The 17,997-nt window shown below is 59.0% G+C and overlaps 1 protein-coding gene across 3 annotated transcripts; it reads left to right on the top strand.

Annotated features, from left to right (window-relative positions):
* Positions 1–893: 893 nt before the first annotated feature.
* On the top strand, positions 894–14,798 carry MAG (myelin associated glycoprotein). Of its 3 annotated transcripts, XM_043600636.1 has the most exons (12): positions 894–1,007; positions 2,877–2,936; positions 3,394–3,462; positions 3,598–3,966; positions 5,423–5,719; positions 5,847–6,104; positions 7,216–7,476; positions 11,713–12,000; positions 12,338–12,434; positions 13,228–13,327; positions 13,584–13,622; positions 14,281–14,392. In XM_043600636.1, exons 3-11 carry the CDS (start codon positions 3,417–3,419, stop codon positions 13,608–13,610), a joined length of 1,743 nt encoding a protein of 580 aa, XP_043456571.1. In that variant the 5' UTR covers positions 894–1,007; positions 2,877–2,936; positions 3,394–3,416; the 3' UTR covers positions 13,611–13,622; positions 14,281–14,392. The 3 variants fall into 3 exon arrangements, with proteins under 3 accessions (XP_043456571.1, XP_043456569.1, XP_043456570.1); XM_043600634.1 differs by lacking the exon at positions 13,584–13,622 and having other exon boundaries at positions 14,281–14,798; XM_043600635.1 differs by lacking the exons at positions 894–1,007; positions 13,584–13,622 and adding an exon at positions 1,047–1,152 and having other exon boundaries at positions 14,281–14,798.
* The last annotated feature ends 3,199 nt before the right edge of the window (positions 14,799–17,997 follow it).

Genomic DNA, 17,997 nt, shown 5'->3' with positions numbered 1-17,997 from the left:
GAAACCCTGCCCTCTGGGAGCTCTGCGCCGGCGCGGAAGGAATGCACCCAGAGCGCGGCGGGCAAGTGTGTGGAGGGCTCTGGAAGGACAGGGCAGCGTTTGAATGGAGGGGCCCGGCTTGGTGAGACGGGCAGGGCAGGCTTCCAGAGGAAGTGGTGTCCGAGCTGGGAGCCAACAGAGTGCATAGGCTGTGGCCAGTGGCAGAGTGGGGAGCGGGATGGGGTAGGGAGACCTGTCCGGGAGGAAGGAACAGGTAAGTGCAAAGGTCTCCAGGCAGAAGGTGCCACTGGGTATTTGAGCAACACATTCGTGCACCCGCTCTGTGGTTAGGAAGCTTAACTCTGTGCCAGGAGCCATTCTACAAACAGGACAGACGGAATAAGCAGGCAAAGCCCTCGTCGTTCTGGAGGCCAAGTTCTCATGAGAGGAGACAGTCAAACCATACGGTCACTTGTGATAGCAAGAAGAGCCTGGAAGATAGACCAGGATGTGGGCACCCAACCTGACCCTGGGAAGTGATTCAAGAGAGAGTGGAGGTGACGCTGAAGCCAAGAGCGGGCAGGTCCCACCTGCTCCTGCTCACACCCTCTGTGGCCTCTTGGGACTGAGGTTATACCTGTTCTTGCCACTGACGTTCCCTAGACACTGAGGACAAGGCCTCCTGTTAGCCTGAGACTTCCAGGGATATCAGAAGGCCCTCTCAGGGACCCAGAACCAGGGTGATGGAGGAGGGGGGACAAGTGAGGCCGCTTCCCCCCCCGCCCCGTCCCCTCCAGGAAGGAGCTAGTAGAACCCAGGCGTCAGGCTGCCCAGTTCCAGCGGTGGTGACAAGGGCCCCTTTGTGCCCCCCTCCCTCGGGGGCAGGGAGGAGCTGGGCCCTGGAGGCAGGCGGCCCCTGGCACCCGGGGGGAGGGGACGGGCTGGCAAGTGGGGGCCCGGACCCTGGGAGGCCAGGGGACTGTGAGCTGGGCCGGTGGAGCAGAGGGCGCAGAAGCAAGAGCATCCAAGTGAGTACCGCCGCCAAGAGGGGCCAGCGATGAGGTGGAGGGCAGAGGACCGGGACTGAGGGGGCGGCGAGGGGCGCCCAGAAGCACGCGCCAAGGCCAGGTGCTCCGGGCCGTGGATGGTCACCGGCAACTGCCACCAGTTTAGGTTGGAGCAGGGTGCGGGTCAGAACTGCTTTGGGGAGGGGCTGGGACCGCAGCAGGGACAGTGACCGAGCTTAGGGAAGAAACCAGAGAGAAAGAACAAAGGGCCCCCTCAGCATCCCCACGGTGGAAGTTGTGCAGGAACGGCCGCCCGACGGCTCCTAAGGTGCGGTGGGAGTGTCTGGGGCTGGATGAGGAACAGAAGGACGGGCAGGAGATCAGACACCTGCATCCCGCTGTCTGTGAGGGCGTGAGGGCGGTGGGCCGTGAGCAAGCAAGTTCTAGCACCCGGCACCTGACAGGTGCATGTGTGTGTGTGTGTGTGTGTGTGTGTGTGTGCACGTGCACGCACACACACGCTGCCCCTGGGTCCGCCTGGATCTGCATCAGCGTTCCTCAGCCTTGTTTTCGTTACACCCCACTAAGGAAAAATTGTAGACCTGGTTCTCTTAATCCCACTCCCACCAAGCAGATATACCATATGCATGTTTATGCCCCGCGGCCCTTTCGAGACTCACACTGCATTGGAACCTCTAAGACTTTTCTGGCCCACCCCCCAGGAACCAAGTTTACCCCCCGTGAAAAACAGGTGGCCTACAAGCTTGTTTCACAAGTCGGCCCGGGTCCTGGGGCTGGGCCTCACCTGTGTCTATCTCCTGTGCCTTCCTGTCGCATGTGCAACGGTGGCATCAGCCACGTGGCCATCAGCGCGCGTCTGGGCGGGTCTGTCCTCAGCCACACCTCATCGTGTGCGCAGGTCTGTGGGTCTTTGTGAGCCTGGCCCGCAGGCGGGTCCACGCGCGTGCCTGAATGCCGTGCCCACGCCAGCCCAGGTGGACACGTGCAGCGGACACGAGGCGGGGCAATGCAGCATGCTTCTGTGACTGTGTGTGTGCCGGCACGTTCTCCGGGCGCGGGGGTCTCGGTGCCTGTCTGCGGGTGCAGGGCCCTGACCGGGGTGCGCCCGAGTCCCCGCTGTGTGAGCCTGCTCCTTCTGGTCGGGTCTGGATCTGTCACTTTTCATACCGGCCTTTGCATGTGTCTGACTGTGCATGCGTCTGTGTCCGTGGGAAGAAGGGCGGCGGAGGCCAGGAAAGGCAGCCACTTGGAAACCTTGGCTTCGACCCTGAGGCAACCCACAGAGCCGCCGGGTGCCAGGGACTCACTGACTCCCAACCCCTGGTCCCGCCTGGTCCTGCTCAGAGCCCAGCCAGGAGTGCCGGACTCTTCTCCCATCCCACCTACCCGAGAAGCCCCCCGGGATGAGGCACCCTCACCCTGAGCGAACAGGGCTCTTTTGTAACCGGTCCTGGCCTCTGTTGAGGGTGGGGGACACCAGGGGCCGTCTGTGGGGTGGGAGAGGGCGGCAGGAATTCCCGCGGCATGCCGGGAATGCTGATGCCGTGAAACCCAGTCATTGATGGGCCAGGTCCCTGCCTGCCACCCCCAGGCCTCAGCCGTGGGACATCTGCTCCCTCACCCTACTCACCACCCTGCCTGCCTCCCCCCCCACCCCAATGCTCTGCCGCTCCCCCTTTCCTCCCCAGAGTTCTTTGCCATCACAGCTTGGGGTGGGCCGTGGCCACAGAGTAGCTGCCGGGCCGTGTGGGAGGGTCCCAAGCATCCACAGGCCGCAGAGCCCACACGGGCAGCCTTACGGCGGGTCGCCACTCAGAGCGGACCCTGAAAGAGGGCGGCAGGGGGACACTTGTCTGACTCTCGTTCCAGGTTGGCTGGCTGACCGCTTCAAGTGAGACCCGAAGACATTCCCAACTCAGGGAGACGGAGGTGAGGGGCGGGGTTCCAACTTCTCTTTCCCCCTGGCTTCCCCCGCTTCCCGCTGCTGGCCCAGCCCTGGCTCTGTCCTTACTTTCTCGAGGTGCCCAGGGGCACGAGGACCAGGAGGCTAATTATCAGGGCGGTTCGGTGGTGAAGTCTGCAGACCCAGAGCTAGGCAGACAGGGCTTGAATCCTAACTCTGCCACTTGCGGGCTGTGTGGCCTTGGGCAGGTTACTTAACCTCTCTGGACCTCAGTATAAAGTGTGGGTTATAACTGCACCTACCTCAAAGAGATCACATGAATTAATACCATGGAGTAAAGCGCTGAAGCCTTGTACGCGGTCAATGCCATAGAAATGTTTGCAGCTACAGACCATAATAATACCAGCAGCAGCTAACATCTGAACAGGCCCCCTTCCTGGAGCCTTCATAGAAGCAACCCTCACCACCACCTCCCCTTTCCAGCTGTTGCTCGCTTGCTGTACAAAATGATATTCCTCACGACACTGCCTCTGTTTTGGATTATGATTTCAGGTACGAGGTCCTGGGGCCCTGAGCAGGCTGGGGTGGTCTCTGTGGGCCCCTGGAGCCCTCAGGGCGGTGGGAGGGCGGGGGCGGGGGGTCAGGGAGGACGTGTCCCTCCGCCTCAGTGGTCCCGCTTGCCTGCAGCCTCCCGAGGGGGTCACTGGGGTGCCTGGATGCCCTCGTCCATCTCTGCCTTCGAGGGCACGTGCGTCTCCATCCCCTGCCGCTTCGACTTCCCCGACGAGCTGCGGCCGGCGGTCGTGCATGGCGTCTGGTACTTCAACAGCCCCTACCCGAAAAACTACCCCCCCGTGGTCTTCAAGTCTCGAACCCAAGTCGTGCACGAGAGCTTCCAGGGCCGCAGCCGCCTCCTGGGGGACCTGGGCATGCGCAACTGCACCCTGCTGCTCAGCAGCCTCAGCCCGGAGCTGGGCGGCAAGTACTACTTCCGCGGGGACCTCGGGGGCTACAACCAGTACACCTTCTCTGAGCACAGTGTTCTGGACATCATCAGTGAGTCCCCAGAGGGTGCGCGGGTGCTGCGGGCTGGGGCGGTGCACAAAGTCTTCCCCGGGACCTCTCCAGGGAGGTCCGGGCTGGCAGGTCCAGGGACTTCTCGGTCTGGCTGGGGGGAGGGGTGCAAACCCCAACGCCCACACGGACCAGGCGGACGACAGCAGACTAAGGCCCCGGATAGTCTTATTGCCCTCAGAGGAATATGAGCACTCTTCCTCTTCTAGAAACAACTCGGAGAAAAGCAGCGGGGCCCAGGGGTTCGGGGTGAGGCCTCTGGATGGATCCCTGTGTCAGCTGGGTGACTGGGGGCAAATTACTTAACTTCTCTGGGCTGTGCTTTCCTCTTCTGTAAGGCGGGGATGGGAAGAGCACTTAGAGCTCAACGAGTGAAGAGTTACGAGTGCCCAGAGCAGCGCCTGGCACAGGGGACCCTGCTCTGGGTAGCTGGTGATCCGGGAGAATGCACAGATACCGCTCCCAGATGATCTGAATTTTTAAGAGAAACCAGAACTGTGTGTTTTTTCCGTGTAATCTCCCAATTCCTAAACATTGGCTGCTGATTCAGATTTTTTTTTTTTTAATCCTAAATTTAGGCCAAATAAAATGCAGTTCTGGGCCAGATTTGGCAATCAGAGTAGGGCACGCTGCCTAATGTCTGAGAGGCCCTGTAGCATGGAGCCCTTAGATTCGGATTTCCCATCAGCACGGAGCTAAATGAGCCAGATCACAGCCGTGATGCAGAAAGAGACCCCACTGGCACAGCCAGACACGGACACACACACGGAAGATAAACCAAACACGGGAAAGGAGAGAAGGGTTTTGTTTTTTTTTAATGTTTATTGTTTATTTTTGAGAGAGAGACAGAGTGTGAGTGGGAGAGGGTCAGAGAGAGGGAGACAGAATCCCAAGCAGGCTCCAGGCTCTGAGCTGTCAACACAGAGCCCGACGCAGGGCTGGAACCCACGAACTGTGAGATCATGACCTGAGCTGAAGTCAGATGCTTAACGGACTGAGCCACCCAGAGAGAAGTTTCTTAGGGGATATAATGTCATAGCCAGAGCACAGATTATGAAGCCAGAGTGACAGGGTTTGAAGTTCAGTTTTACTCCGCACTAGCTGTGGTCTCAGTAGAATTCCTCACCTCAAAAATGAGCAAACTAATATTACCCACTTAACTAGCATGGCTGGGAGGACTGGCAAGTCAAACTGGTGTCATGTACTCAGGGCATTATAGCATTATTTTCATTATTGCACACCTGTGGTTGATTGTGGAGGACCTCTGGGTGACAGGTAACCGGGAGGAGAGAGGGTCGCAGGGAATTCTGTCTCCAAGGATGGGGAGGCAACCAGGGACCGAGAATGAAGTAGGACAAGGTAGAGGTGGCCCGTGGCCCGATGCTGCTTCCTCAGCCCTCCCCCCTCCCCCGGCCCCCACCACCCCTGTCTCATCTAGACACCCCCAACATCGTGGTCCCCCCGGAGGTGGTGGCAGGCACGGAAGTCGAGGTCAGCTGCATGGTGCCTGACAACTGCCCAGAGCTGCGCCCGGAGCTGAGCTGGCTGGGCCACGAAGGGCTGGGGGAGCCCACCGTGCTGGGTCGGCTGCGCGAGGACGAGGGCACGTGGGTGCAGGTGTCGCTGCTACACTTCGTGCCCACTAGGGAGGCCAACGGCCACCGGCTGGGCTGCCAGGCCTCCTTCCCCAACACTACTCTGCAGTTCGAGGGCTACGCCAGCCTGGACGTCAAGTGTGAGCCTGGGGGCGGGGCTGGGGTGGGGGGAGTGGGGGGGTGGGGGGGTGGGGGGGCCGTGGTCAGGGCCGGGGGCGGGGCCTGCGGCCCCAGCCCCCTGACCCCACACTGTGTCCCCGGCCTCAGACCCCCCGGTGATCGTGGAGATGAATGCCTCGGTGGAGGCCATCGAGGGCTCGCATGTCAGCCTGCTCTGTGGGGCTGACAGCAACCCGCTGCCGCTGCTGACGTGGATGCGGGACGGCACGGTGCTCCGGGAGGCCGTGGCCGAGAGCCTGTTCCTGGATCTGGAAGAGGTGACCCCCGCGGAGGACGGCGTCTACGCCTGCCTGGCAGAGAACGCCTATGGCCAGGAGAACCGCACCGTGGGACTCAGCGTCATGTGTGAGTCTCCAGCACGCCCCAGCACCGGCCCCGGGGCAGAGAGGTTAGGGGAAACCGGCCTCACGCAGGGCTGCTGGAGTCGGGCCCGGCCCCCTCCAGGCCATAAACAAGGTGGAGGTGGAGATGGAGAGGAGGGCGTCAGGTGGAGGCGTTCCGCCTGCTTCCCAAAGTATCTGGCGAACACCTACTGTGACCACTCTCATCCCTGGGGCAAGGTGGGGGACAGATGGAGCCCCGCCCCCCAGGGAAGCCTGTTAAACTCGGCTTCCTGCCCACAGCCTTGGCTGCTCTGGGAGTAGATCTTGGCCCTGGAAATCTGCATTTCAAGATGAGCCCCGTTGCAGTTCTAGTGGGAGGGATGAAGGGACCCCGGACCTCACCCGGCTCCTTGCCTACACCGTGTGTATTGTGGAGTCCATGGGGAGGGGCTGGTCAGATGAGGTTCTTTGTTAGGAACCAAGGAGAGGTCATTCATTCATTCACAAATATTTATTGAGGCAAAATGCCCAGGGCTGTGGATAATAATAATGACAGCTACAGCCAAGATTTACTCAGAGTGCTTTACACAAATACTCTGCCCCCAGGCATCCCCACGGCTGGCTCTGACCCACCTCTTCTAGACCCAGGGAGGCCCTCCCTCACCATCCCAGTTAAAACTGTAACTCCCTGATTTCCCATTACATTAATTTTTCTCCAAAGCAGTTATCCCCGTCTTGCCTCCTATATGTTTATTTACTTACATAGGGTCTACTCACGTGGTTGGAAATCTTCATTTTCCCTTGTTCAGGTTACAGGAGTGCCTGCCACTTAGGTTCCCAGTGGCTCCTGTGAGGTTGGGACTCTGATTAAGCTCCTTTTCCAGAGGCTTGGAGACGTTAGGAGATGGGTCCACTCACAGCTGGGAAGGGGCAGAGCTGAGGTTCAAACACAAGTACTCTGGCTGCAGAGCCCGTGTTGATGTAAACAGGATAAACCAGGACAGGGGTCACCCGAGCCACCCTGAGCTGGTGCGCTCAGGTCAGGGTGGATGGGGTCACGTTGGGGCTGGGAGTTGGCTGGCAGAAGAGGCACCCTTGGCTTCTGACCATCGGCCCCCTGTCCTGCCCCCCAGATGCACCCCGGAAGCCGATGGTGAACGGGACAATGGTGGCCGTGGAGGGGGAGACGGTCTCCATCTTGTGCTCCACACAGAGCAACCCGGATCCTATTCTCACCATCTTCAAGGAGAAGCAGATTCTGGCCACGGTCATCTACGAGAGCGAGCTGCAGCTGGAACTACCTGCCATCACGCCTGAGGATGACGGAGAGTACTGGTGTGTGGCTGAGAACCAGTACGGCCAGAGGGCCACCACCTTCAACCTATCCGTGGAGTGTGAGTACCCGCCCCCCCCTTCCCCTGCTGACTTGATCTTGACTTCCGGCTGGACTTGACCTCCTTCACCTTCCCTGCCTTGGTGGATGGTTCGGTGGGGGTACCTGGATTACTGGAAAGCATCCGTGCCTCCCAACCCGGGGTCAGCTTTGCACCAGCAGGTGAGAATGGGGAAGGTAGGGAAGCCGAATCCACAGCAAGAAATTAAAAGTCCCCCCTGAGAGTACTGTGTTCTCACATCCTGGGGCGTGCTGGTCACCAAAGAGATTTCTGGATCGTGTGGCCTTTTGCGTTCAACAGTAATCACGACCTCTGACCCCTGTGTTGCATTGCTGGGTACCAGGAGTTGCTGGAAGCTCTGTACAGGGATCCGCTCGTTTCGTCCACCTGACATTCCCATGAGGGAGGTTCTAGTCCTGTCTCCAGTTTCCGGAGAAGCAAACTGAAGCCCAGAGAGGTTATGCCACTTCCCCAAAGTCACACAGCCAGAAAACGGTTCAGATCCAGGCAGACTGGCTCCACTTTTCCGTACTGCCACAGTTGACTTCATCCTCTGTTATTACATCAGAATACATTGATCAGACACTTGTGCTGTGCAAAGGGCAGTGTGGCTCTGTGGGATGTGGGGGAGGGGACCAAGAGGGCACCAAGCTTTATTATCAGATACAGTGTAGCCAGAGAGGTGGGGTGGATGCACATAGAAAGCTAACTGTCTTCGAAATGGAGCTCCTCATTCCACTGGCAAGCAGCACCTCTCCCGACATCACCACCAACAGCCCCACCCCCACCCTGGCTCGGGGCCGCCGTTCAGGGCCGCGGCTCCCAAGTCAACGTTTCCGCTCCCTCTCCTGCCGCGACTACCTCTGGAGTGTCCTCTCCATATTTCCATCTGCTTCGTTTTTAGCTCCGGCCTGGCCCTCCGACACTAGTCTCCAGACTTTTCCGCTCCTGGCCTCCGTGACTCCCCCTACCGTGGTCCCCGCCCCACCGGTTTGCCGGAAGGCACTGAGCACAATCCATACTCAATACCGTGTATGTGGCGATAATCAGTACGTGGTAGATACAGATTATTTCTGGAGGGCCACCTTCTGTGGCAGAGGGGTGGCCACACAGGCTCGGCTGGCCTTTCACCTCTGCGCACGTTCTCTGCCCGCAGCGTCCGAGGTGGTCGCGCGTTGTGGGGTCCTCTGCTTTCTCCGTGCTTGCCCTCCTGGGCCCAGCTTCCTCCTGCTGCTACGCCCCCTTTCCCTGTCACACCCCAAGCCAGCGGATCTTGGGTTTTAGAGGCGGAGAGCCCCCTGAGAATCTGATGGAAGCCGCGGAACGTGCACACCACCCCATCTCACATACGTTTGTAGTCACAGACCCCCGTGCAGTAAGAGTGGCCAGCGGTCATGAGCGGTCTGCTCTGGGCAGGATTCTAACTTCCGCGGTGTTACTCTGCTGAGCCTTTGTGGCCACCCTGTGGAGCACGTATGTGCTATCATCATCTCCTCTTTGAGCGAGGAGAAAACCAAGGTCAGGATCCCCCAAGACCATGCAGCTAGGAAGGTTGTGTAGAGCCAGGATCCTTCTGGACTCTCGTCTGCCTCTGCTCTCAAACCCGTGGTGGCTTCGCGTCCCCACAGCCCTGGGGACCCAAGGACTTGCTTAATCTGGCTCGTTCTGATAACAAACACATGGGGAGTGGAAGGCCTTCAATCTGCTGGAGTTGAGAAGCAGCTGTGCCCCTCCCCCACCCGCCCCCACCACACCTGCTGAGCCCTGTAGGCTTCCCCGAGGCCCCTTTCTGTTCCCGAAGGCTTTGTCCTGTAGCACCAGGGGTTTCGTGCTCACTGACAACAGCGGGTGCTCCTAGTGCGGGGTTTCCTGGGGTTTCCCGCTGGCCTGCTGATCCCAGGGCCAGCTCGGCGGCGTGGGACACGCAGGCGGTGCTCGCCTCCCCTGAGTGTTTGTGGGCGGGGACCAGTCTGAGCCGGTCGGCACACATTGACCTATTTTGGTGTCACAACAACACGTGATGGTGAGGGACTGTTCCTCACCCCGGTTTAACAGAAGGAGACTGAAGTGTGAGCTGGTCAGCATCCCAGCTCTGTCCCCACCTTGCTGCATGGTCCCGGCCAAGGGACTCCACCTTTGCTGCGCCCCTCCGCTGAAAACTGGGTATGAGGGCAGTAGCTGAGCCCAGAGAAGGTTGTGAAGACTGTGGAGGTTAGTGAGCCCCCCACAGTGCCTCGCCTGACATGTCCTATGTGCTCCGGAAGGCCGAGGCATCGCTTCCGGCTAATCTCTCCCTCGGACTCCAGGCTGGATGCCCGCCTGGCCTTTCCTGCCGCCGAGGCTTTGCTCATACGCTCCCTCTGCCGGGATGGTTCTGTTGATCTCCTCCTAAATCCTCGGGAGCATCGCGCTTGTGAGCCCGCCTTCAGAGTTCACGTAGCTCCTTTCGAGGAAGGACCAATACTCTGTTTGCACAGATGAAAACTCCATCCTGGAGACCCAGGGAGGCTGAATGGCCTGATCGGGGCAGAGCTGGGCTTCCGGCTGGGCTTCCAGAACTACTCCCCGCTCTTTGTGGAACTTGGGGTCTGCGTAAGGTCAGTCAGGGTTTCCTAGGCGTCCCGGGCTGCCCGCAAAGCTGCGGAGACGCTGAGCACGTACGGGCAGAGTGGCGGGAGGCTGGCGTCGAGCACAGCGGCGCGGTCGTGCATGAAAAGTTTTTTTAAAAAATGTGATAGTTCAGGTTTGTCATTGTTAATGTACCCTGTGGTGTATTAACTCGTTACCACTACGGCAAGCACAGTGCCTGTCTGCCTGGGCAAAATTTGGGCCATACGTGTTTAATTTACTAGATTTAGATGCATGAACGCATTGAGGTTCCAGCTGGAATCATCTCTAGTTTGAATCCGGTCACGTGACACCTGGTCCATCACTGTGACTTGCTTTTTTTTTTTTTTTTTTTCTGGAAATTGAAAATAAGTGGGGGAATTGATGGCCTGAGAGTCTTTTGCCCACGTGTAAGTGGGTTTTGGTCAGGACTGAGACCCAGAGCTCAGTCTAGAGTGAGCGGACTCTAGTGCTGGATTCTTCAGGAGGGAAAAAGAACTTGGCAACATGCAGGGGCGCCTGGGTGGCTCAGTCAGTTAAGCATCCGACTTCGGCTCCGGTCATGGTCTCACGGTTTGTGAGTTCAAGCCCCGTGTCGGGCTCTGGGCTGTCAATGCAGAGCCTGCTTCAGATCCTCTGTCTCCCTCTCTCTACTCCTCCTCCAGCCTCTCTCTCCCTCTCTCCCTCTGTCTCTCAAAAATAAATAAACATAAAAAAAATAAAATAAAAAGCAACATTCAAGTTAACTAACTTGGATTTAAATTTTAAAAAAGCAACATTTGAGATCCTATTATAAGATCATATTTTGGAAAATGTAAGAAACAACAACAAAAAAACCGGACCAGTCCCATTTTTGTAATACAAATGGCAGCAGAGGGAGGCTCAACACAATGATCTTGGGGGGAGGGCGGGGGCCGGTGCCAGTGGCAGGGGGGGGCCCCCAAGGGAGGGACGGTCAGGATGCAAGGGGGTTCTAGCGATCAGCAGGGGCATCTATAGTTCCTGCCAGTGTTCACAGAGCTCGGCTGCGTGAAAGGCGCGGTCTAAGTGTGGGGACAGAGTGGAGGCCGAGCGAGAGCCTGTCCTGATGGAAGAGACCAGCCAAATCGATCATCTAACATGGGTAGGGGTAGGTGCCGGGGAGCAGACCCAAACTTGCCGGCAATGCATAGTCAGGGAAGCGAGGTGCGGTTTCCGTGAGTGGTAGGAGAGAGAGGCGTCATCTGAGCAGAGCAGGGGACTGAGTTCAGCCGATGTCAGGGAAGTGTTCCAGGCTGAGGGGGAAACGCAAAGACCCTGAGGTGGGAAAAAGCTCCATGAACTTTAAAAAACAGCGAGGAGGCCGGTGCGACTGGGAAGGAGCCATGGCGAGAGAAGATTAGTGCGGCTGGGTCCTGCGGGGGCCTTGCAAGACCCGGAAATGAATTTGGATGTCACTGTAAGTGACATGGGGGAGGGGGGTTCATCACGATCTCATTTGTGTTTTGCAAGGTGAACGAAGAGAGGGTGCAAGAGGTTCTGCAAAAGGGGGAAATACAGCTCATCTCTGACGCGGCCGCCGCTATCCTTGGCCCTCAGCCTCTGGGGGGCCTCTGGTCCCCTGAGTCCTGGTCTTTCTTGCCCCCGCAGTCGCCCCTGTGATCCTGCTGGAGTCCCACTGTGCAGCGGCCCGGGACACAGTGCAGTGCCTGTGCGTGGTGAAATCCAACCCCGAGCCGTCCGTGGCCTTCGAGCTGCCCTCACGCAACGTGACCGTGAACGAGACCGAGCGAGAGTTCGTGTACTCGGAGCGCAGCGGCCTCCTGCTCACCAGCATCCTCACGCTGCGGGGACAGGCCCAGGCCCCGCCCCGGGTCATCTGCACCTCCCGCAACCTCTACGGCACCAAGAGCCTGGAGCTGCCCTTCCAGGGAGCCCGTGAGTGGTGCGGGCCGGGGCCGGGAGCCACGGGGGTGGAGGGGGCTCCTCTTGGATCCACACTGCCCTCCCCAAGGCCAGCCGAGCACGCGGCTTGATCAGGTGGTAAGGGTGCCCTTCCCGCGTGATACGGAGGGGCTGTCCTGAGTCTGCCTGTGCTCTCCCGGGTCCGCTCCTGGGCCCTCCGGCAGCTAAGCCCTCCAGGCCAGTCAGGGCGAGGACACCCCAGCTGTGTAAATGTTTTCACTGTCACCTCTGCCCCAGCCTGGCTCCTAAGAACCCGGGTGTCCTCACTACCACCAGCAACCCTGAGGGGGCCTGGGTCTTCTGTCCTCAGACCGCCTGATGTGGGCCAAGATCGGCCCCGTGGGAGCCGTGGTCGCCTTTGCCATCCTAATTGCCATCGTCTGCTACATCACCCAGACGCGGAGAAAGTGAGTGGCCTGCCGGGGCTCATCTGGGCGTGGGGAGTCTTCCCGGGCTAGGGAGGCGGGGAGGTCAGTTAGAGGCTGCGGCCGATGAGGGGAGGCGAGGGAGGCCTCCCTGTCTGTGTGTGGGAGGGCAGTTCTGCTCTGAGAATGTTCCGAAGGATGGAGGAGAGAGACTCCCACCAGCACGAGCCACCACCATTCAGGGCGCGCCGGTGCCTGGGAGGGCACTTTCCCCTGATGCGTCCCTGTCCCCTGCGTTCTCTGCTATGGCCTCCTGCCCTCTAGGAGCCCTCCTCCTGAGCAGGCCGCAGCGTGATGGGGGAATGCCAGCTACCCCTGGCTCGCAACCATGGGGTCAGCCCCAGGTGGTTCCAGGGCCCTGGTGATCCCACACCTCATTTCTGGCAACAGAAACACTCCCGGCCCCAAACCACGCCCCCCTGCCACAACGGTGCTGTTTCTCTGCCTTGTGGCACACGCACGTCAGCTCCCCCGAGAGCGGACTAATCTTTCTGCACCACATCCTGGCAGCAAGAGGGTGTGACGGGGCCAGGGAAGAACCCCTAGAGGCCAGACCGGGGTCCTGAAAAGTGGCAGGGACCAGGTGGAGGGTTGGGCAGTGGGGGACAGGAAGAGGCTGGTCATTCTGAAGAGGCCGTCTGCCCCATCTTAGAGAGAAGGCTGGAAACCACTCTGGGGTCCCCTGAGTGAAACTCCTAAGGTGGATGGGGTGCAGAAATGGAAGGGAGAGGGAGGCCTGGGACTCCCCCTGGGGCTGACATGTCCTGCCCTGCAGAAAGAACGTGACAGAGAGCCCCAGCTTCTCGGCGGGGGACAACCCCCCGGTCCTGTTCAGCAGCGACTTCCGCATCTCTGGGGCGCCAGAGAAGTATGAGGTGAGGGCCTGTGGCTCCAGCTTAGCTGGAGTACCTGGGTGCCAGGGACACGGAGGGTCTGGGAGAGCCTGGGGGGCCAAGGGGCAGCAGGGAGGCTGGCCCCTCAGAAGGGGCAGGGAGGAAGTGCGGAGGGCTGGCTGCACCTGGGCTGGGCAGGGCGCTCGGGCTGAGGCCGTGAAGGGGGCCGAGGGGCTCCGCTGAGGGCAGCCCCCATCCTCCCCACCCGGGTCTGTGACTGCATTTCCTTCTCCAATAGTCCAGAGAGGTCTCTACCCTGGAATGAGCGCCCCAGGAGGTAGGTTCCGGGGGCCTCAGTGTGCCCGCCTCTGGGCCCTTGTCGGGCCGTGGGGTTGGCGTGCATGTGTGTGCGTTCTCGTCAGGCATCCAGGACGGCTCCTGGTCAAGTCCGGCCCTGCCCGGCACTCCTGGCCTTGTCTATTCTGTCCTGTTGCTGCTCCCTTCTGTCTGTGGCCGCTGCCCCGTGTCTGTGTCCAACGGGTGGGGGCGGGGATGGGGCACATGACAGGGAAGCCGAAGTCACACCTGCAGGATCTCGCAGACTGCGGAGGGGAGCCTCACCAGACCCAAACATAGGGAAGGACGCACTGAGCCAGGCATTTGCAAATATTTGGAAAGGTGGGATCCCGACCAGGTGGCTTTAATCTGGGAAGATGCTATGGGTTGACTTGCATGCCCCTCAAATCCCTACGTTGAAGAGGGCTTCCCGGAGACATTGAATTTGTAGGTGACTTTCGGGCTCAGCAAGGAGGAGGTGGTTGCGCGTCGGGGCACCCGTGGGGGCAGAGGCCCCAGGGTGGGACCTGGGGACTGAGAAAGGAGGTTCACGTGGGGCTTTGGGACTCAACTCTGGGGCCGTGCAGGCGCAAGTAACCGCAGCCTCTGGAAAAGGTGGAAGGAACGAGGGCCTCCTAACGGGCTGGTTCTGTTCCTAGAGCGAGAGGCGACTGGGATCTGAGAGGAGGCTGCTGGGCCTTCGGGGGGAACCCCCAGAGCTGGACCTGAGCTATTCTCACTCGGACCTGGGAAAACGGCCCACCAAGGACAGCTACACCCTGACGGAGGAGCTGGCCGAGTATGCTGAAATCCGTGTCAAGTGAGGGGGTGGGGGCAGCCCGTGTGGCCACCCCTCCCTCGGGACCCTCACCGGCCCCTACTGGCTATGGGCTCCCTTGCTCCCCGGAGCGGTGAGGGCTGGGGCAGGAAAGGGATGGGGCAGGTGACGGTGAGGTCCTGGGGGCCCGGCCTCCCCTCCTTCCCAGCTGCCCCCACCCTGCCAGCACCCACCCCGCACTGTGGCTCCTCTCTAACCTCCTTTAACCTCATCTGTCCAGAGGGGAGCTCCGTCTGTCTGTCCGTGTTATTTATTGCTGCCCCCTGCCTGGTCTCCTGCCCCCACACCCGGCCCCAGGGCCTGTACAGAGGGACATGAAATAAATGCCCTGAAGCCAAATACCTATCTAGATACTGATGACTCTTTTTAAAATTTCTTTTTAAAGTTTATTTATTTATTTTGAGAGAGAGAGAGACATTGTGAGTGGGGGAGGGGTGGGGGGGGGGAGAGAGAGAATCCCAAGCAGGCACTGCACTGTCAGCACAGAGCCCCACACGGGGCTCGAACTCACAGAACTGCGATATGGTGCCCTGAACAGAAACCGAGGTTTGGACACTTAACCGACTGAGCCACCCGGGCGCCCGATCCTGATGATTTCTGATCCATCCTAGGCGAACCTACCATCGCCCTCCTTGCCCTCTGCAAGGCCCCGTGTGGCGACGTGAGCCCAGGAATTCTAGCCCTGAGCCCAGGCCAACTGCCCTGAAGCCGCTCCCACTCGGGGCTGGCAGCTGTGAGCTAAGTCTGGCCCCTTCACTCACTCCCATTCCCTCCTGCGCTCTGCTGGGCGGGGTGACTGCAGGTCGGGGTGGCCACAGATCTTACCGTCTCATAAGCCTGTGTTGGTTTGACTGCCTTCCCCCCACGTTCGTGCCACAGTCTGTAGCTTCAGCCTCTCCCACCTCACTCATTTGGTTCAAGAAACATTAATTAGGCACCAGCTGTGTACCAAGCCCTGTCAAGAAGCTCAGGCTATCGTGGGAAGGGATAGGACAACCCTGTGAAGGTAAGAACGCTGCGGCTCCGAGAAGCCAGGTGATTTCCCCAGGGCCCCAGGGCTAGGAAATGGAGTGGCCAGACCCTGGACTCAGTTCTTCGTTTTCCATAACCCCTGTTGGGAACGTGAAGAGGTTAATCAATCTCCAGTTACCTTCCCTAACAAGTAGGACAGTGGCTCTCACAATGGTCCCTGTACCAGCGGCATAAGCGTCCCCTGGGAACCTGTCAGAAAGGCACATTCTCAAGGCCCCTTGTCAGTCTGCAGGAACTAAAAGCTGGGGGGGTGGGGGGGGGAGGGGCAGTCTGTGTTTTGACGAGTCCTCCGGGTGATTCTGAGGCATCGATGTTTGGGAACCTAGGGGAGCCGAGGCACAAAGGTTAAATCACATCCTTGAGGTCCCCCAGCTGGTGACTGCACAGCCCCAACCTGAGCCCAGAGCCGGGCTCCCGCCACTGTGCGCTCCGCCATCTTGAAGCAACGGGGGCTCACGGGACGGAAGGTGCTGAGGGAGCGGGGAGGACAGGGCCGCAATTGGGCCGCGGGCCCTGGGCCGGGCTGTTCTCCCTGCTCTTTGAAGAAGGCAGAGGATACCACAGAGGCCAAAGTCAAGGCTGAGAGGCGGGACTAACCAAACCGTGTCGGGAGGGAAAGTGATGAGGCCGCCTCCGGCTAGGATGGCGAGTCCACTTGCGGGAGCAAGAAGGGGCTGTGGGTGGTCGCGGGGCTGTGAGCAGTGGGGAGGGGACCGACCCCAGGCCTAGCCCGAGCCCCTTCCTCCCGGAGCCCTCTTGGTCCGGTAGAGAGAAGGACGTTGAACAAAGGACCTCACACGTGATGCCCGACTGCCACCGATGACACCTGCTCCCAAGGGAAGTGCAAGGGGGGCTTTTAGAGCCCGGGACGGAAGTGTGCCTCGGGGTCTCAGGGGTCGGGGGAAGCGTCCCGATGACAGGAAAGTCTCACGGCGTGTGAAGGCCCCCCAAGTGGGCACATATTTGGCAAGATCCCGGGAGCCGAGAGGAAGGACGGAGAGTGGCGGAGGATGAGGCAGAGAATCGTGGGGACTTCACAGGAGCCACGGGGGAAGTTCCGAGCTGATCTCCTGCGCAACGCAGGGACCCCACCCTGACGCACCTGTCCTCTGACGACAGACTCTGGCTCCGGCAGGTCTGGGCTGATAGGAAGGCCCCTAAGGACTTCGGCCCGAGGAGCAGAGCAGTGTCAATAATGAGGGACTCCGGTAACCCTGTGCTGCCCAAAGGGCTGCCCGAGTGCCATGCTGGAGAGCAACTTCTACATTAATACTGATGTTTCATTCGGCATGGATCGGAACAAAAGGAAAGCGACATGCCAAACTGGTGATTGGGTTGTTTTTTTGTTTTTTGTTTTTTAACAAAAGCTTAGGATGAGGCTGTTTAAAAAATAATCAGTCAAGTGGGGGTGCCCGGGTCAATTTAAGCATCCAACTCTTTCTTGATTTTGGTTCAGGTCATGATCTCACAGTTTCGTGAGATCAAGTCCCGCATCAGGCTCTGTGCTGAGGGTGGAGCCTGCTTAAGATTCTCTCTCTTTCTCTCTCTCTCTCTCTCTCTCTCCCCCTCTTCTTCTCTCCCCCACTCATGCTGCTCCTTCTCTCTCTCTCTAAAATAACTTAAAACAGTCAAGCGAATTGATTTAAAGAGATGTATGAAATAAAGGACAGACAGAACAAAAGTCCTGAAGGTCATAGGCAGACCTCTAAAGTTTACGGAAAACAAAGTGATCTGATACAAAGACCGTCTCTTAGGAGGGACTTACATTCAGTGATGACACACAAGGAGGATCGGAATTCGGGATATCACACTCCACCCCTCTCCTAGACTCCCCCCAGAATTCATCTCTTCCATTGACACGTGGTTCCTGAGCACCTATTATGTGCCTACTAAGCATCTACTGAGCACCTATGCTGGGCTCCAGGGATATCACAGTGACCAAGAAGAAACTCTCTCCGACCTCATGAGGCTGACACTCTGTGGAAGAGACAGATGACAATCAGTCAAACAAACCAGTGCTGGTTGGGGAGTGGGTGTGCTAAGAAGGAAAGTGAGCACGATTGGACAGAATGTGCTGTGTAGGGCTGCCATCTTGGAAAGAGGCCATTTGAGTAGAGAGAAGGAAGTGAGGGAGGGGATTCTGGTCATTTGTGGAGGATGTGGATCCAGGGAAAAGCCAAGATCGGGTGCAAAGGCTCAGGGTGGGAATGTACGTGTTATGTTTAGGAACCAGAAGGAAACCAGCATGCCTGGGGCGGGGGGTGGGGGGGGGGGTGGTGGTGAGCCGGAACAGTTCCCCAAGGAAGCCTGATCACAAGCCTTATAGGATGGCTAGGACTTGGTCTTTTACTCAGAGTGATCTGGGTTGTCACTGGAGGATTATACACAGAAGCATATTAAGGAGGGGCTGAGGTTTCTAAGACCCCACTGTGGGAACAATGAACCCAGCTGATGGGCAGCTGTGGGCAGAGGGCTCAGGAGGCCAAGAGAGAGGAAGTGGAGACAG

This window comes from Prionailurus bengalensis, chromosome E2 (genome assembly GCF_016509475.1).
Source record: "Prionailurus bengalensis isolate Pbe53 chromosome E2, Fcat_Pben_1.1_paternal_pri, whole genome shotgun sequence".
Lineage (NCBI taxonomy): Eukaryota > Metazoa > Chordata > Mammalia > Carnivora > Felidae > Prionailurus > Prionailurus bengalensis.
This window is presented reverse-complemented; position numbering and strand designations above follow the sequence as displayed.

Coding starts and splice junctions, on each gene's coding strand:
- MAG (XM_043600634.1), top strand. CDS start 3,417: ATGATATTCCTCACGACACTGCCTCTGTTTTGGATTATGATTTCAG. Junction 12,001..12,337: donor GCTGCCCTTCCAGGGAGCCC/GTGAGTGGTGCG, acceptor TTCTGTCCTCAG/ACCGCCTGATGTGGGCCAAG. Junction 13,328..14,280: donor GGGCGCCAGAGAAGTATGAG/GTGAGGGCCTGT, acceptor TTCTGTTCCTAG/AGCGAGAGGCGACTGGGATC.